We start from the raw sequence: 16,505 nt of genomic DNA on the forward strand, positions 1-16,505 counted from the left end.
CCTGGACAGTCAAAAGAGGTGAGTGGACAAGACATGCTTGTCGTATCGCCGTATAACACCTCAAGTTCTGCAGCAGTCTGACCCTGTTGCTCGCAGGATCATCGCCAAGGGATGATTCAGGGTCACCTGATCTAGCCCTAACTACAAGCTTTTTCAACTGGTAGGTATATGTGTCATCATAGATAAAAAGAAGCCCTCCAAAATAAAATGCTGGCTTTTTACATTTATATATAGTCTCTTCCTCTATAGCCATTTAGCTCTCTCCCCTTTCCCCAATATTTATGCTTACCTAAACCAGCCAGTTTATGGCTGCTTCATTCACCAAACGACAAACTATTTTTTAATAAACATATATATGTTTTAGGGCTGGATGGCTCATCTGCCACATCTGCCTTCAAAGGCTTTTTCCTTTAATATTTGTTAGTTTTTAAAAATGAATTTACAGTTTTTAAAAAAACAAACAAACTTATTTATCACCTAAGGTTTTACTTTTTATTTTGATTAGTATTGATTATACGAACAAAGCGATTAATATAATTTGTATTAAATCCTCAACACACCAAGGTGACTTAGAAAGATTCTGATTCTGGTAATTTGCAGTGATGAACAGTGTACTGCACATAAATGACAACATGCTAATAATAATAATAATAATAATAATGATAATAATAATAATAAAGAAAAGTTTAATTCAATGCAAAATAAGGTGCATACTGTTTTTAAGTAATTCAAACACAAATAACCACGCTGAGCAAGAAGTTAACGGATCCAAACAAGGGTTTCCTTTAATGATCATTTGTCTTGTAAAGAATATAATACAGGGACAGGACTGGAATTCATAAGAACATACATCAATAAATATGGATAAATACTTGTGGACCACATTCACACAGCTGTAGATGAGCCCAGCGTCAGCGATATTGTGTCTGTGCTCACAGTCGACACGAACACACACAGACTGAAGTGTTGTGCAGGGAACAGAGCCAAAGAAGTGATGTTTGTCAGTTTGGCAAACTATTACTTTGCTTCCATCTCTCCTGTTGACCGAGCGCCTCTTGTTTTTCTGTTGCAGCGGTATAAACCAGCAGCGTGTGAGCTGACGAGAGGAACAGAAAGCAGGCGATGGGTTTTTCATCCACAGAGGCTGTGTGAATATGGCCCAGAGAGGCTAAACAACAAACACACCCAGAGTTTAAATGGATTGTTCTAACAAAAAACTTTGAGTATTTATATCACAGAGGAGAAAAGGGAGCATTTTCACTGCTTCCTGCTTTGCGTTTGTCATAATCCCACTGTAACATATCTTCATTCATCCATCCATCCCAACCATTTTCTTTACAGTGATAAATTGTCTCAACTCAGCATCAGACAGAGCTGCGATGTTATACAAATACCAGCAGTGTGGTTTCCACTATGTTAGATAAGTGATGCAGCAGTCCTCAGGAGGGAGGCGAAAGTTTAAAAAAAATCCTCATGAGATAGTTATGAGATTGAGATGGGGAGTTATGAGAGTAGTAGTATGCATATGGGACAGGATACTACCTGGAGTGTCTTATGGACACATAGGAGTGCTATAAGCTACACCAGTCTGTTTTCCTGTCATTTAAAAAACGCTCAGCAGTCAGTCAATGCAATTGTACCGCCGATGCCATCGACGGACTTAATAAGAACCCAGGACAGACAGCCTAATCACGAAATCAATAGTCTGTCTGCGTGTGATTGAGGAAGGACAACAGCCTCTAATGCTCTTATCAGGCTGTCATGACTGATGAGTGTCCTGTTCAAATGCATCAGGTCCAGAGAACAGAAAGATGTTACAATACATGGGGGAAAGAAGTTCTTGGTTTCCTTCATCCCCACAAACATACGCTCTTTGCCATTGCAAACAGGCGGTAGACTTGACTTTGACCTCTGGCTGCTCCAGTCTGCAGGTCAGGGTGTCCTAGTCGTAGTCTCGCTAGTGTGTGAGTGCAGATGTGTGAATGCTTTATGTATGGAATAAGCACTTTATAAATGTGTGTTTGAATGGGTGAAAGCAGCCTGTTGCACAAAGCGCTTTAAATGAAAATCGCTGCAATATGATTAATGGCTCTGATCATTCCTCAGAAAATTCATTTATAACACTAATAGGCATCACAGTACTATTAGGCATTTAACTGATCAATCCTCGAGGTATGTGCAAAGTGACTGATACTTTCCATTTACACTATGAGTTGCCCAATTTTACAGATGTTAAACTCTTAAACAGCTGTTTTTGTTTTCTCGACTATAACAGAACTACGATGGCGCTGGTTTTGTAGCGCTTGAAGCGCCTTGAAAAACTAAGCTTCAATGTCTTTTCCTCAGAAATATTTTTTCTATAATCAAGATAGCCTTGCCAGCAGTATCACTTTGCAAAAGGAAGCACGCATATATCTGTGACAAGAGGTTGTGCCCATGACACTGTGACAGGATGTAAACATTAATGATCCTTCAGCTGAATACTAATGCAGCTTCCTTTAATTTAGAGGTATAGTTTGGCAGACAAACTGATACAGGATGTGTTTCTTTTAAATAATTAACAGGTGGTGACTTCTGCAAAGAAAATACATTGCTGCCATGTTTTTCAAATGCATAGTTTGTCATTACAAGTTCCATTTAATTCTAGAGAGAGAAGGCAGCCATCTCTCAGTTGCAGATAACTACAGAACTGGGTAAGTCAGACCATATGCAATCTGAGAAGGATAGTGGAAAAACATGTATATTTGATAATGGGGTGAACTATGCCTTCAAGTCGTCATCCTAGAAAGATTTTCTCTTGTAACGTTGTTTTATTATCTGCAATTTCATGCTGGGATATTAGATTTTTTTTCCTCTACGTACACTGGAAATTACATTGGTGTTTATGAAGGCTGCTGCACCCGCCTCGGTCACACTCTTCCAACTAGGCACGTGCTTCATCAAAAACATGTACAACAAATTTAACCGAGCTGCGCTCCCGCTGTCAACATTCAGACAGAGGGCAATCAGACAGTCACAGCTACAAGCACAAGAAGATGCCACTGCACTCCCATCAATCCAATTCTTATCTCATGTATGCGGAACTCAGTAAGTGGGTAACAATTACGATAGGTGGCTAAGCCTGAGAAGAGGCCTTCTGGCTGCGAAGACGTTCAGCGTTTTGCCCGCTGCTTTCCCCCCCGAGGCGTGGTGCTGAGCCAAGAGACAGCTGGCAGAGACCGCTGTTAACTCATTCATCTTCATAATTAACACTCACAATTATAAGAGTTTGTCGCTTTCTGTTTGCCTGCCCTCGGGGCTCTGACTAGAAAGCCCGACGAGGGAAGAGGAGAGGAGTGTGGGTGGAGGAGATTAAAAGGAGGAGTCAAAAGCAAAGAGAGACAGACACTGTTTGAAATTTCAAGAGGGAAAGTGTGGCTGTTTGAATTCATTGAAAGATTTTTTTTTCTCCTCTCTGCCGGTGAGAAAGGTTAACCACCTTTAAAAGACCAGCTCAGTCCCAGCGGATGTGCAAAAGCTAAATTGTTCATTACCCTCAGTCCAGAGGGCGAAGCTCTGCGTTAAATTCAAACGGATCTTTTATGTGCTGTCTATTATACTTCTGACTTATCTCTTTTTTAAAATAAAAAATGGAACATTATCAGTAGAAATTCCACACATATCAACCTATCAACTCATGTGGGATAGAAGATTTAAATATATTTTCTGCATCTTGTTTGGAAGGCCTAAAAATCTCTGCAGAGGCAATGAAAAATTGACAGTCGTCAGACTCTCCTTAAACCCAAATGTCTAGTCTTATTAACCACTAGAAGCTGGCTTGTATTCATTTCCTTATCACTTTATCGCATTAAAATTTAGTCCTGTCACACAGCTCAACCTTTACGCAGCTGTAATTAAACCGTCCCTGTGTGTCAACTCTGATTTGAATTAGGTCTTCGGTCTGCCCTTTTATTCATCCGCTTTCTTTTATCAGTCTATTTTACAGGAAAGACAGAAAAAAAGAAGTTTGTCTCAGTCTGACATCATCGAGTGACAGCTGTTTGACAGCTATGACAGTTCTTTGGGCTTCCTGTCTGTCACTCTTTACTTTCCATTCGCTGTCCGTCAGCAAAACCTTCCCCTTGTCATGGCTGCTCTGGGGTTCTGCAGATAATGCAACTTGTTAATTAGGCATGCAGCAGATTAATTAAACTGATACAGGGATCTACGATCACTATTCTTCTCCATGTGGAGGAGCGTTGTCATTGCCAAGGTGAGGGGAGATAAACAAAGGCGGGGGGGATTTATGTGCGCAGGATAGATTTTCTTACCTCAAGTGACTTTATATAACCCGATCCTGGTTTAGTGTTTTCATAAGATGCGCGAGAGGCTGCTGAAAACCCTGAGTCTACGCTTTCTCCACTAAAAAACAAGTTAAACTGAATTTAGGTGTGCTTATTGTCCACTTCCCGACAAAGATGAAAGGTACTAAAGTGTATAGGTGGTGATCATAAAAGTATAACGAGATAGAGAAACGAGGGATAAAAGTGCTGGGGTGTAATCCCAGAAGCTCTAACCCCAAGTGCTGGCTTTAAAAAACAGCAATTTAACCTGGCAGTAAAGGGGAAGAAAAAGGGAGCAAAGTGCTTGTTCTATCCATCTCAATCCCCTCTTTAAAAGAGGAGACACGACAGGGGCGAGCTCAGGTGTGAACAGCTGCGAGACTCCAGAAATGGCAAGCCTTAATCTCTGCTGATCCTTTATATCGTCATCCACTGGGACCTCAGCCATTGTCGGCGTCTTCAGCCATAACGCACACATGCGGCATCCACATAGACAGACACGAGACGAGCAAGAGCTTGTTGTCTCCGTCTCCTCTGCATCATATTCATCCTCATACTCTGCACAAAGCTCTGATTCATGATGCAACAATCTCAGCTTGTTGTCGTGCTTGTTTCCCACTACTTGCTCAATTCTTCCTGCTTCAGAGGGCTGGTTAAGGCTGAAGACTACACTACAAAAATGTACATCTTCAGTCCTTTAATCTTTAAACCTTGTTCTGAATATCAGTGTTATGACAACCGATCAAATTATGATTTCAGTGACAAACACAGACAAAAATCACTAATATTTTCAGAGCATCTGAGAGATTGAATCTTTGTAGCCCCTAACTTTACTTTTTGGTTCAGTCTCATCAGCACTCTTTCCACAAGCAGCAACTGGCTGTTTTCAGTAAAATAATAATAATTTTTTTTTTTAAAAACCTAATGAAATGATACAAATCTAGCAGGCAGCTAGCTAACTTTTAACTACTCACTGCTAATAATGCCCTACAAAGGCTGGATGTTTAAAAATTGAGACAAACAAATCCCGAACTGTTAGCCATGAAAAGGTTGTGGCACAGTGGTTACACTGTTGTCTCACTGCAATATGGCTCTTGATTTGAACCTCATGGTGAGCGTGGGTGTCTACGTGCAGTTTGGAAGTTCTCCCTGTGCCTCTGAGGATTTTCCAAACTGGTGTGGATGTGAGAGGGTGTGGTTGTCTGTGTCTCTGTGTTAGCCCTTTGATGGGACATGTGCTCGGAGTACCCTGGCTCTACCCATATAACACCTGGGATAAGCTTATTTCCAGTTTATCTCTGTCTTGTCAAACCAAAGTTACTTTGAAGATGGCAACTGAGTGCAAATGGTCACGGGCCAGATTTCAGTCTTCGAAACAACTGTTTTAAAGGCAGCGAGGTTGCAAGTTAATTGTAAACTGTCCCAATAATTTTGTTGTCCCTGTTTTCCCTAGTGTGACTGTAGCATAAGCTGGACAAACAGATAAAAAAAGTGGATGCTTTTAAAACATATGTTTTAAACTACCTGGGAGTGAAGATTTAAGTTTGTTTCTATAGCAACATTTCCCCCTGTATTAATGGCCAAATCAGCGTTTTACTTTTCTTGACCTGTTGTCCTGATGAAAGAAAGTCCTGTGTTTTTGTGATATATAAAAGTGTGATCTCACTGCCATGTTTGCTAATCATTTGCACGTCTACATAAAATTAATTGCAAAATTGAACAATAGGACAATATCACTCAGAGAGGGACTGAATAATACTTATGCACCTAGCTAATGCAGTCCTTGGTCTGACACACCCCAATATGAATGTACCCATACTTTTGTTGAATACACAATGCAGCAAAAACAGCAGTAAACCTTCAAAATAAAGGCGAAGCAGATACGTGATAGGCTCTTCACCCTGCTGCATCACCTTGATTAATTCACAACACACAATCCCACAGCAGCTCAAATTGTGAAAAAAGACAAAGCAAATGCGGGACTGCTGAGCTGAGTTGAGACAAGCTGACATCAAACGTTCAGATTCCCCCTCTACAATGACAGGTGTGGATGTATGACGCAGCAGGAGGTGTTTGATATTGTTCAACACTTCTGAAAAGTGACTGATGTGTGATGTGATGTGCTGAAACTGCAATGGGAAGGGATGCGATTTCCATTTTCCTCTGGGGTCAAGCATCTGATCTAAAGTAATGGTCTCACACTGACAAGAAGATACAACGCTAACAATTAAAATAATTCAACTACAACTGCTTCTGAATGAAAGAAAATCAATTAAATCTGTTTCGGAACAACTCAGCGTCGCTTTAAGTCAAGTACAATGCCTTACAAAGAGCGAACCAAAAGCAGCAGAGTCAAGAAATAAACACTGAGTATTTGTAAAAAATAACTATGTGTTCAACAGACAAAAGGCTCAAGTCAACAACACAATGTCTTCCTTGACTCGTCTGATTTTGATACAGCAAATTCAATGATGTAATCCCTATTTAGGAACTTCTCTCTGAAGAATGTTCAGTGTGGCTCTCAAAGATTTTTTTTTTTTAAAAACAGGTCAGCGTAGCCCCATGTTTCAGGTCATCGTTGAGCTCGAGGGGAGAGTAAGTGGGTCAAGAAAGAAGGTAGGTAAGAGACAGCAAGGGTATGACCAGAACGTCGGACCGAGAAAGGAAAGTAAAAAGAGTACAAAGGGATTTATTATTGTCCTGTTGATGCAGTTGACTATGATACAGGCTGACTTGGAGAGCTAAGGGCAGGACAATGCAGTGCGGGACAAGGCCGGAGGGAGGCGGCTTGGTCAGAGAGTTTTGGGCTGTTATTGTGAAGAACTGTTTGGGGAAATGGGGACGACAGGGAGACAGGCAAACTGCAGCTGGCAGCAGAGGAGAAAAAGGGGGGGGGATGATGGTTTTTTTGGTTCAGAAGCGGGCGTGGTTGTGACCCTGGCCTCCCTCTCTGCCGTGGTGGCCTCCCTCTCTGTGGCTGTGCCTCTTGTGCTTTCTGCGCTCTCTCCTGGTCTTGTGGTGGTGGCGCCGGTAACGGTGAGCTCGCCGGGCTGGAGGAACAACCAAAGTGGAAGAGAGAAGTAATTCAGTATGTAATGAGATGAAAGTGAAGGGTAGAAAAGTGATGCAAGCGGGAGATGAATCACTGGCAAGCATCAGAAGTTTTTGAAACCAGGTAAGATGCGAGAGAACGGATCAAAACGCAGGAAGGTCAAAATGCGCAGATGGTTTAACTGTTTCCACCACACTGAGGGAATCTGTTTTATCTCTCATTGAGTAGACTGGGCGCCTTTAGCAAGGGCACAATGAGCTAGCCACCCACTCACTGCCTCGGTATAAGCTTGTTCCTGGTGTGTACTGCCAAATTAGATTGCTCCATCCCTTTCTGGGTTTGCCAACAAAGAAATGTCGTCTGCAAGGAATGATAACAACATCATAACTCTGGGCCATAAAAACAACTCTGTCCAAAGATAAAGAGTCATAAGCAAAGGAATCTTTATCGCTTTGAACAGAAGTTACATTATTTCAGTATTTCATCATTACTGTCACACTGTGAGCAAAGTGAAGTGAAATACAAGGCTCAGTTTGTTGAATATTCCATATAGATCAACCGGCCTATGAGGAAGAGAAAATTATGGTGAAAAGTTATGACATCAAATCGGTATATTCTGTCGCAGTTAGTGTGAGCAGTTTAAAAATTGATAAAAGTAAAGTTTATTTTAAAGAAGATAAGGTATTCAGTGAAAGAAACTGATTTTCTGTGCTGTTTTAGAAATACCCGGCAGCAAGTGCAATATCACCACAATGTCATCACTATCACCATCTGTGCAGGATTATTTTGTGCAGATGTTTTACATGTGCAAAACAACAGTACTGTGGAAAAGTTTTGAGCCACTTGAGCCGTTTTAAAGTTGTAGCTGTAATTTTCAGCGCTTAATGAACGTCTACCAAAGATTTTCTTTAGATATTGACTGTATTTTCTTTAATTTTCAGTATTGTCTTGTACTTGACCATTTTTAGAGGACTGTGCTTTTGTTTATCAAACCACTTAACACTGACCTATTAATCATTCAAGCAGAAAAAGACACTTAACTCAAGGGATGAATCGGTGATGTGTCTACACACAACACGCAACTTAACAAAGATCCAATTTTAAATGACAATTTCAGATACACTTTGTTACAAGCGGCATGTAACCTGTCCCTACTTTTTTAGTTTAATCTACATAAAATTCCAAAAATGAAAATTCAAGTTTTGTTGGATCAAAAAATTGACTTTCAAAGAGCTTTAGCTGGAAACCTGTCAGTATGTTCTTAAAAAGTTGAGGAAATTAAACAAGTGGAGTACAAAGAAAAACTCTCATGTCTAAAAATTGTGAAACAACAGTATATGAAGGCCAGGTCCTTAAGAAATAGGAAGAATCCAGCAAAGACCTGATACAGGACCTGAAAAATGCACCGTGCCGTTTAACTGATTCCTCTACTGTTTACTGAAGCATACAACATCCAAAAAGGAGCTTTAAATGTCCTTCAAGAATCCTGGAGAGTTATTACTATTTAAAGAAATTACAAGAAAGTTGGCTAATAGAGTTCAGGCTGTGTTGAGGAATAAAAGTGGTTACACCAAATATTGACTCAAACACATTAAAACTGCATAACCGCTATTTTTGCATCATATACTGCGTTTCCTGTATTTGTTTGCAGATATTTCAATAAATCACTGGACCTTTCTTTCTTTCTTGCACGTGCGCTGATTTACATGAAGCTTCAACCTGTTAGAATTAGTTTTGAAAAAGTCTACAAAGGAAAAGTGGAAAAAAAACTACCTCGAGTACAAAACACTTCAAAGGACACCCTGTGACTTCTAAGCAAGCCCAAGGGACTAAAAACTGCAATTATCAATAATGAGAGCGGGGATGGAAAGCCCGAGAATACACAAAGTGACAGCAGCTCCTGGGGGCTGTTGATGTTTGGGGTTCAGTCTTTTTTGGTGTGCATGCTAAAAATATTAATAATGATTAAAAAAAACAAAACAGAAATGTGAAAATGACCTAAAAAATTCTGTAAGTCTTGCTGTTTACCAAGCAGCCATATTCTCTTTGTTAACACTCACATTTTATGCAGATGATTTTAGGTCGGTCCCATTTGCCGTTAGCACGACACTTAGCAGTGGGCACGTGCCGCTGCAGGAAACCATCGGCGCACTGGTAACGCACTACTGAGTGGATGTCATAGTGGGTACGCTTCCGACCAATCAGGAAGGCATTATCCACAGTTGGAGGGGCCCCGCAAAGCACTATAGAGACAGAGAAATACAGAATATTAATGAGGTTAGTTAGTTTTACTGTAATTACTTACAATTCTTGCTGTGTCATTAGTATTTATTAATCAAATAAGATTCTTAAAAGGTTCTTATCATTGTTTTCCTTGTTATTCTCTGACGTGATCAGCTCAAGTGATCCCTATGAGCAACAATCTCAGGCTTCAGAGTCCTCTGAATGTTCGGTTTCAGGCTATTTTTATTCCCTTGGCTCTGTATGACACCAGTGAGAAGAGATATCCTTAATACGTCCCTCTTAGGCACACAGCTCTGAGTGGGATCACAGAAACCCCCTACCTGCGATTAAATCCTTATTTTTAAGAGGAAGTTCAATCAAAAGAAAGTTGCGTCAAATGGAGGGAAAAGAAATTAAAACATTTTATTTTATTTGTTTATTCGGAACAGTGAAGCAGTAGAGACAAAGAACATGGAGCTGGAATTGACCATAATAAGTCGTTTTTAAACAGTAATGACTTTAACCTGGATTCACCCCATTAGTGTGCTTCACTTAAACATTTCAGGGTTCCAAATGGTGTTTTAGATTTTAAGGACACATCCCACACACGGCGGGACTGTGACTTGGCTAAAACATTTTTTGAAAACCGCTTCAATCTGTGGATTTAGCATCTGCAGGACAGGGTGTCTGTCCAAGTCTGTCAGCGAGTGAGTAGGTGGGATTCAAAGTAACACAGCATTTTAGACACATAAAAGAGAGGAGGCAGAATCAGAAAATTGTTTACTCAAGCTGAGACAGACAGAGAACTGACACTCTGGGCAGAGACTGACAGGATGGACAAGCCTCAGGGAGGCACTCAAACAACTTCACCATTTTTTTTAGCTCTCCCGTCGGGGTGTCAGTCTGCAGTGGTCGAGGCTGACTTCAGTTCTATCTTTCAATACAATGCAAAACAAAATAATGGAAAAACTATGGTTAGGTTTTAGTCATTAACTCCATCTGATCCATTATGTAAATTATTAAATTAACTAGATAAAATATAGACAGGCTGTCCCCCCAGTTACCACTGGGGGGACTTAATAATTTCTATGACAACTAATGAAAAATAAAGTTAAATATAACTACAGTACAGCACTATTTCGAACCCCCAACTGATATTACTGGTACTATCAGTCCCCACTATGTCAACCTGCCTTCGTCCCGGAGTTGAAACCCAGCCTGAGGTCCTTTCAGACAGGAAACTTAAAGTCAGCTTTGATGGCCCCTGACTTCATCCTTGGATGCCATTTGCACAGTTCAGCAACAAACCAGTCAGGAGAGGACTTAATCAGCAATCAGAAAATGTTTACAGTCCTTAATTCCCTTGTCTGTGTCCTAATACCTCTTAAATTCTTAATAAGGGAAAGCAATGCCATTAACTCTGATGAAGGGTTTAACGTCACATTTACAGTTTAATACACTGTGGATGGAAGGGGCAATAAGCACTTCCCCCTCACTTGAGACTATTACTGTCTTGACACAAATGAAAGGCTAAAAGGTAGCTTTTCATTAGCCGTCACCTATGTACGCTGTTGAAAGATTTCTCACAGTGCAGACAAGCTAAGTGAGATTGCACTGAAGTAGGTATAAAATAAAACGTCAAAAAACTCAGAAAAGGGAAATGGAACTGGAAAAGGTGGTTTTTATAGTGAAGAGTAGAGGGCTGCGAGTGAAAGGATGCTGGGTCTTAGAAAAGCCCATCAAAAAAAACTATAAAAAACACCAAAAGCACCTGTTCAGTGTTTTAGGACGTGTGATTGGTAAAAGACTCATCTTTGCTTGCATGACAATGAATCATTTTAGAAACTTCTTCACAGTAAAGTCCATATTTGAAGCATTGTTTGTCATTGCAACATCTAAAATACACTTTGCTCAGTGTCTTCACCAAATATGGATAAATGTAACAACTGCCACCTGACTGGTTGGTCTGACGGCTCATACAACTACGTAACATTAAGTCAAGGTTAGGATGAGTAACCTTTACTATCAAACGCAGGTTTCCTCCCAAATAATATCACTGCGGAAGCCTATTAATTATTAATTAGCCTATCAACATTACTCATGGGTGTAAATAATTAAAAGCTGCAGTGATTTTGGCTCTTTAACTTTGCATTTCCATTAAAATAATGTCATGTTTTTGCTGTATTTTTGAAATTACAGATAAAACAGAATGAAAATTATTTACTTTTTAAATGATTCTTATTACAGATAAAACAGAACAGCTGTGAGATGAAGGGGAAAAAAATCTTTTATGTAGAGACCGCTTTGCATCCCTTGAGTGCTGTTCGTGCAAGTATATCAAATTTAGCGGTGGCTACTTTGATTATAAATAGAACATAAAGAAGCCTAATAGTTTTAAAACAGTTCAAATAGAAATAAACTATAATATATCAAATAAGCAGATCTCTGACCTGTGTTGATCATGTTTTTAACAGCATTTCCAATCAAAGCAAACAAATCTTTTCAATAAGCATTACATTCTCTATTTTCCCCTTATCAGCATGAATAAAACTATGTGTAAAATCACCATTATTCATACTCATATTTATCAATAAAAGAGCCGGATGTGGTCCAGAGCCACAGGTTCGAGATCCCTGTTCTAAGTCAACACTGGAAGTTAAGAAGAAGTCACGCAGTATATCTGCAAGCGTGTTGTGAAAATATCTATAGTTATTTTCTTTGCCGTTTTTCTTGTGTTGCAGGGGGGCAGTCAGTGTGAGTCATGCGGAAAGCTGCAGACAGCTGCTGGGTTCCTCTAGTTGGTTCCTTTATGGCCTCAAAACATCCGCACACCTACTGGCAATCATGTGAAAACAAATCAGAGAGATGTGCAAATGTGTGTGTGTATTCTCTGCACAACACTATGGGAGTACGTCTCACACAGAGTTATGTTCAAACTCAGTTTTGTTTATTAAGAAAGTCTGTTTGTGTGAACACTGACAGCTGCTCAGATCAACTGAGATAATGGTTTTGTTTTGTTGTTCACTAAACCGAAATACACCACAGGTAACAAATCTCATTCAAAGTCCACTTAGATTTATAACCTGTGGCCTCGGAGAAGGCATTTGACTGCGTCCTTCAGGGTGTCCTGTGTGTGTGTGTGTGACCGGGGGGGGGGGCTTTGGGAGTGTTAGGCCCAGTGGTACAGGCTATTCAATTCCTATTCATAAGTGATGGCTGGACTTTACTAGGACTGCGCTTTGCCAATGATTATGTTTAGAATTTCTAGGCACACACAGCCAAGGAAGAATGTCAGGTTTGGTGGTTGCAGCATCTTCTCCTTGCTTTTTGCAGTCAGCCTCTGTTGGAAAAGGGTGACTGTTTTGGGTTGGGAAAGAGTTGTTGCCTCTAATGGAAAATTCAAATATCTTGGGATCTTCATGAGTAAGGGAAGTAGATTGGAGATTGACTGATGCAATGTGTGCAATAATGTGGATGCAGTATCTGTCTGCTGTGGCAAAGACAAAGCTGAGCGTAAATGATTTTTTACCGGTCGATCTATGTGCCGATTTCTCCCCTCACCTATGGCTACAAGCTTTGGGAGTGACCTCGGATGCATCTGACTAGGATGCATCCTTAACCTCCTGGCGTCCACATATGTGGATATCACATTTTGGGTTGTCTAGACCAGTGGTCCCCAACCCCCGGGCCACAGGCTGAGTCATTTGGTACCGGGCCGCGAGAGTTGAGGCTCGGGTGTGAAATGTATGGTTTTCAGGGTTTTTTTTATCGGTTTTAGCGTTATTTTGTTATCGTTTTTATCGTTAACTCTGTTTTCCTGGGTCTTTTCACGTGTGTTATGAATAAATCTTCTTTTTTTCGGTACCGGTACTAGTTTTATTTTGCTGTATTTATCCGCGACACCTTAAAGGCTGGTCCGTGAAAATATTGTCGGGCATAAACCGGTCCGTGGTGCAAAAAAGGTTGGGGACCGCTGGTCTAGACCAAAATACTAAATGTTGCTCTACAAGGGCCTGATATCCACTTACGAGGACATTATATTTCCACTGTTCTATCGAAATTTAAAACAAATGTCGTTAAATTCATCAGGTCCCAATCAGCCCAAATAGAATAGAATAGAGAAAATAAAAAGCATATCATGAAAGAGTTCGGGTCTTAGGAGGTTAATTTCTCCTAAGTGAGATGTTTCGAGCACGCCCAACTCTGAGAGGTCAAATGCACTGCAAATTAAGAAAACATCAGGGAATAGAAAAAAGCTGCAAAAGCACACAAAAGAGAATAACAGTGTAATAAGGAAGCAGAGGGTTCCTTAGTGTTGTGTAGCTGCAGATAATGTGCGTTTTAATCGAGTCTGTGCATCCCAAACATACAGATATTAAGAAGCAAATAACACAAAACTGCAAGTAGGATTTTTTTTCTCCATTTTGATTTAAATTAAAAGGAGACTATTTGAAAAAGTAGCTTTTAGCTTTAAGCTGGTAAGCAGTCTGGCTTGGTCAGACAGCATTTCCTTGGAGGGCCGCTTGCAGGCCTTGACCTTCTGCTGTGTTCCTACAGGCATGTCCCTGTGGAGAATATGTGGGGAGCTTGGGGGAAGTTTGTGCTTGGTCAGGAAGGGTTGGCGAGGAGAGCGATCTTCTTCTTACCTTCTATTTTCTCTCTGAATGGCTAGACTCATCATCAGACCAAACAAACGAAACAAATATTATTACACTGGAAATATGTGCACTATTTTCCAGCAAAATTCATAAATATCGGTTCCTTTGAATTATTTGAAAGGCTTGTAGGTCTCACACTAAGGTGGAAGCTGGTAAAGATTCTCTTGCAAATACAAAATAGAATTCAGAAATAGCAGGTTTGTGTGTATTACACAGTGGCTATATTACACCCCAGTGGACACATGAACTGCTGAAGGCACTGACATCAACCTATTATTTCCCAACGCGCTCACAGTGTCTGTATGTCATGCAAAATTAGATTTCCCCCCTCTGTAATAAGCCATAAAAAAACTGAATAATTTTATAATTCTTACATGTCTTGTTGTAGGTAAATTTCTTCTCATCCTTGCTAGAAGAGCTTAGAGGCAGATGACTGTGTGACATTCTTGTCACCGTAATCCAAATGTAAATGTTGAACTCAATCAGTTTTGCTTTTTTTCCATTTTTTCTTTATCCCTTACTTGGATAACGTTGATCCAGCAATCAAATATTACATCTGAATGTTGAAACAAGTTGAATCAATCCTAAAAAGAGCATCACTTTTAGTAAAAAAGGCCAGAGCTATATAGATATAGATATATATATCCTTCTACAGAGGTGGCAAGAGTACAGACTTTCTTTAGTTAAGTAGCTAAGTAGTAAGGTAAGTGTGTTAAAAATACTCAAGCAACTTCTTTACTCAAGTAAAAGTGGGAAAGTACAGGCTCTGAAATGGCCCCAAAGTAAGAAAGTAAAAAGTAGTCCTTGAAGGACAAAAAGGTAACTGAACGTTCCTCTATAAAAATGTACAAAATATTAGTACATGAGAAATACTATTCCAACCCAAATTCAAAAATAGAGTACAGTAAAATGAGTAGAGTCAAAGTACTAATACTGTACTGTCTTATGAGATGACTGCATCAGGTCTTTTTGCTTAAATAAAAGAAATCATCACCATCTGTACAACACGCCACCCTAACTGACCCCCCAAGCAGCTGATCAAGATGCCCGATTGGCTCGTGTGATGAGAAGACAATCAGATCACATGAGCTGGGGTAATTAGAAATGAGTCTCAGCATGGAGCTGAGAACTCCACTGATACGATCAGACAGTACATGGGGGTTACTTGAGTGAGTGAAAAAGAGGATGACAGGGAAGCAGGGAAAAGATGAAAAGATGCTGGTGATTGTAAGTGACTGATTAAGGTCAGAGGTGGGCTGTATGCCTGGGACTTGTGACAGTGAGCAGCAGAGGTGCTGCAACACCTTGCTCACAAGGGAAACAGCTCTCCTTTGATACACCAATATAGCAGCGGCCCGTTTTCTGTACGTGTCTCCACGATCAACTGGCTGATCCAACATCTGCTGATGCTATTTTCCAAAAACACACATAAAGACTTGAAAAGAACAACTCAATCCAACTCCTGAGAAGACCGCAGACTCCCACGGTCATATATGAATACTCAAACTTATAATACTCAACTCAATGATGGGAGGAAAGATGACAGGGGGGACAGTGAGACGAATGATTTGCACAAAATTAAAGTCACAGAGCAGAAAAAAGGACGGTTGGCAAACAGTGGTTGAGACATAAAACCTATGAAGTAATAGTGCTCTTACGGAAATAAATGTTGTTTTCAGAATGCCCTTTTCTACTACAGCAAAGCCAGCAGTTAAACCAAGAACAAAAATAAACTAAATCTAAGGTAAGAGAGGTAAGAGAGCCTTTGCATAGGCCTCAGAGTAAAGGACAATACAGAAAAAGACTGTTGAGTATGAGGATCAGTCAAAGACATGAAGTTTCAACCAAAAGCAATTAAATGTGACAAAGATGTTTTCTTTTGAAGTGCCACAACTTTGTAATTATCACTTTTGCACTTTTTCATTTATTCCTTAACATTTCAATCAGATACCAGCACATCATGTACCGGGGAACAGATTAACCAAAGAACTGTCTATCCATCAAAAAACACATATAATCAAGAGAAAAAGAAAGTACACGTTTCAATTCGGTGAGGAAATAATAGAACAATCTGGTCCTTACCAGCTATTGAATTGGTTCTACTAGCTGTTGAATCAGGAAGACTTTTCACACACTGGTTTTGCATTTAGTATTTGTAAGATAAATGATGACACTCTTCATAAGGCTACAAATATTAAATTCTCTATACCTGGTACAAATAAGCACAAATGGTTAGGTTAATTTGATATG

The 16,505-nt window shown here is 40.0% G+C and overlaps 1 protein-coding gene across 2 annotated transcripts in view; it reads right to left on the reverse strand.

Annotated features, from left to right (window-relative positions):
* Positions 1 to 767: 767 nt before the first annotated feature.
* ncanb (neurocan b) overlaps positions 768 to 16,505 on the reverse strand; it is a 172,654-nt gene continuing 156,916 nt past the window's right edge. For both annotated transcript variants that reach the window (XM_005733989.1, XM_005733990.1), the window contains exons 15-16: positions 9,435 to 9,617; positions 768 to 7,372 (exon numbers count right to left, since the gene is read on the reverse strand). In XM_005733989.1, the coding sequence (XP_005734046.1) occupies positions 7,236 to 7,372; positions 9,435 to 9,617 (320 nt within the window). In that variant the 3' untranslated portion in view covers positions 768 to 7,235. The remainder of the gene's footprint in view (positions 7,373 to 9,434; positions 9,618 to 16,505) is intronic.

This window comes from Pundamilia nyererei, unplaced genomic scaffold, assembly GCF_000239375.1.
Source record: "Pundamilia nyererei isolate P.nyererei 1_Seehausen unplaced genomic scaffold, PunNye1.0 scaffold00056, whole genome shotgun sequence".
Taxonomy (NCBI): domain Eukaryota; kingdom Metazoa; phylum Chordata; class Actinopteri; order Cichliformes; family Cichlidae; genus Pundamilia; species Pundamilia nyererei.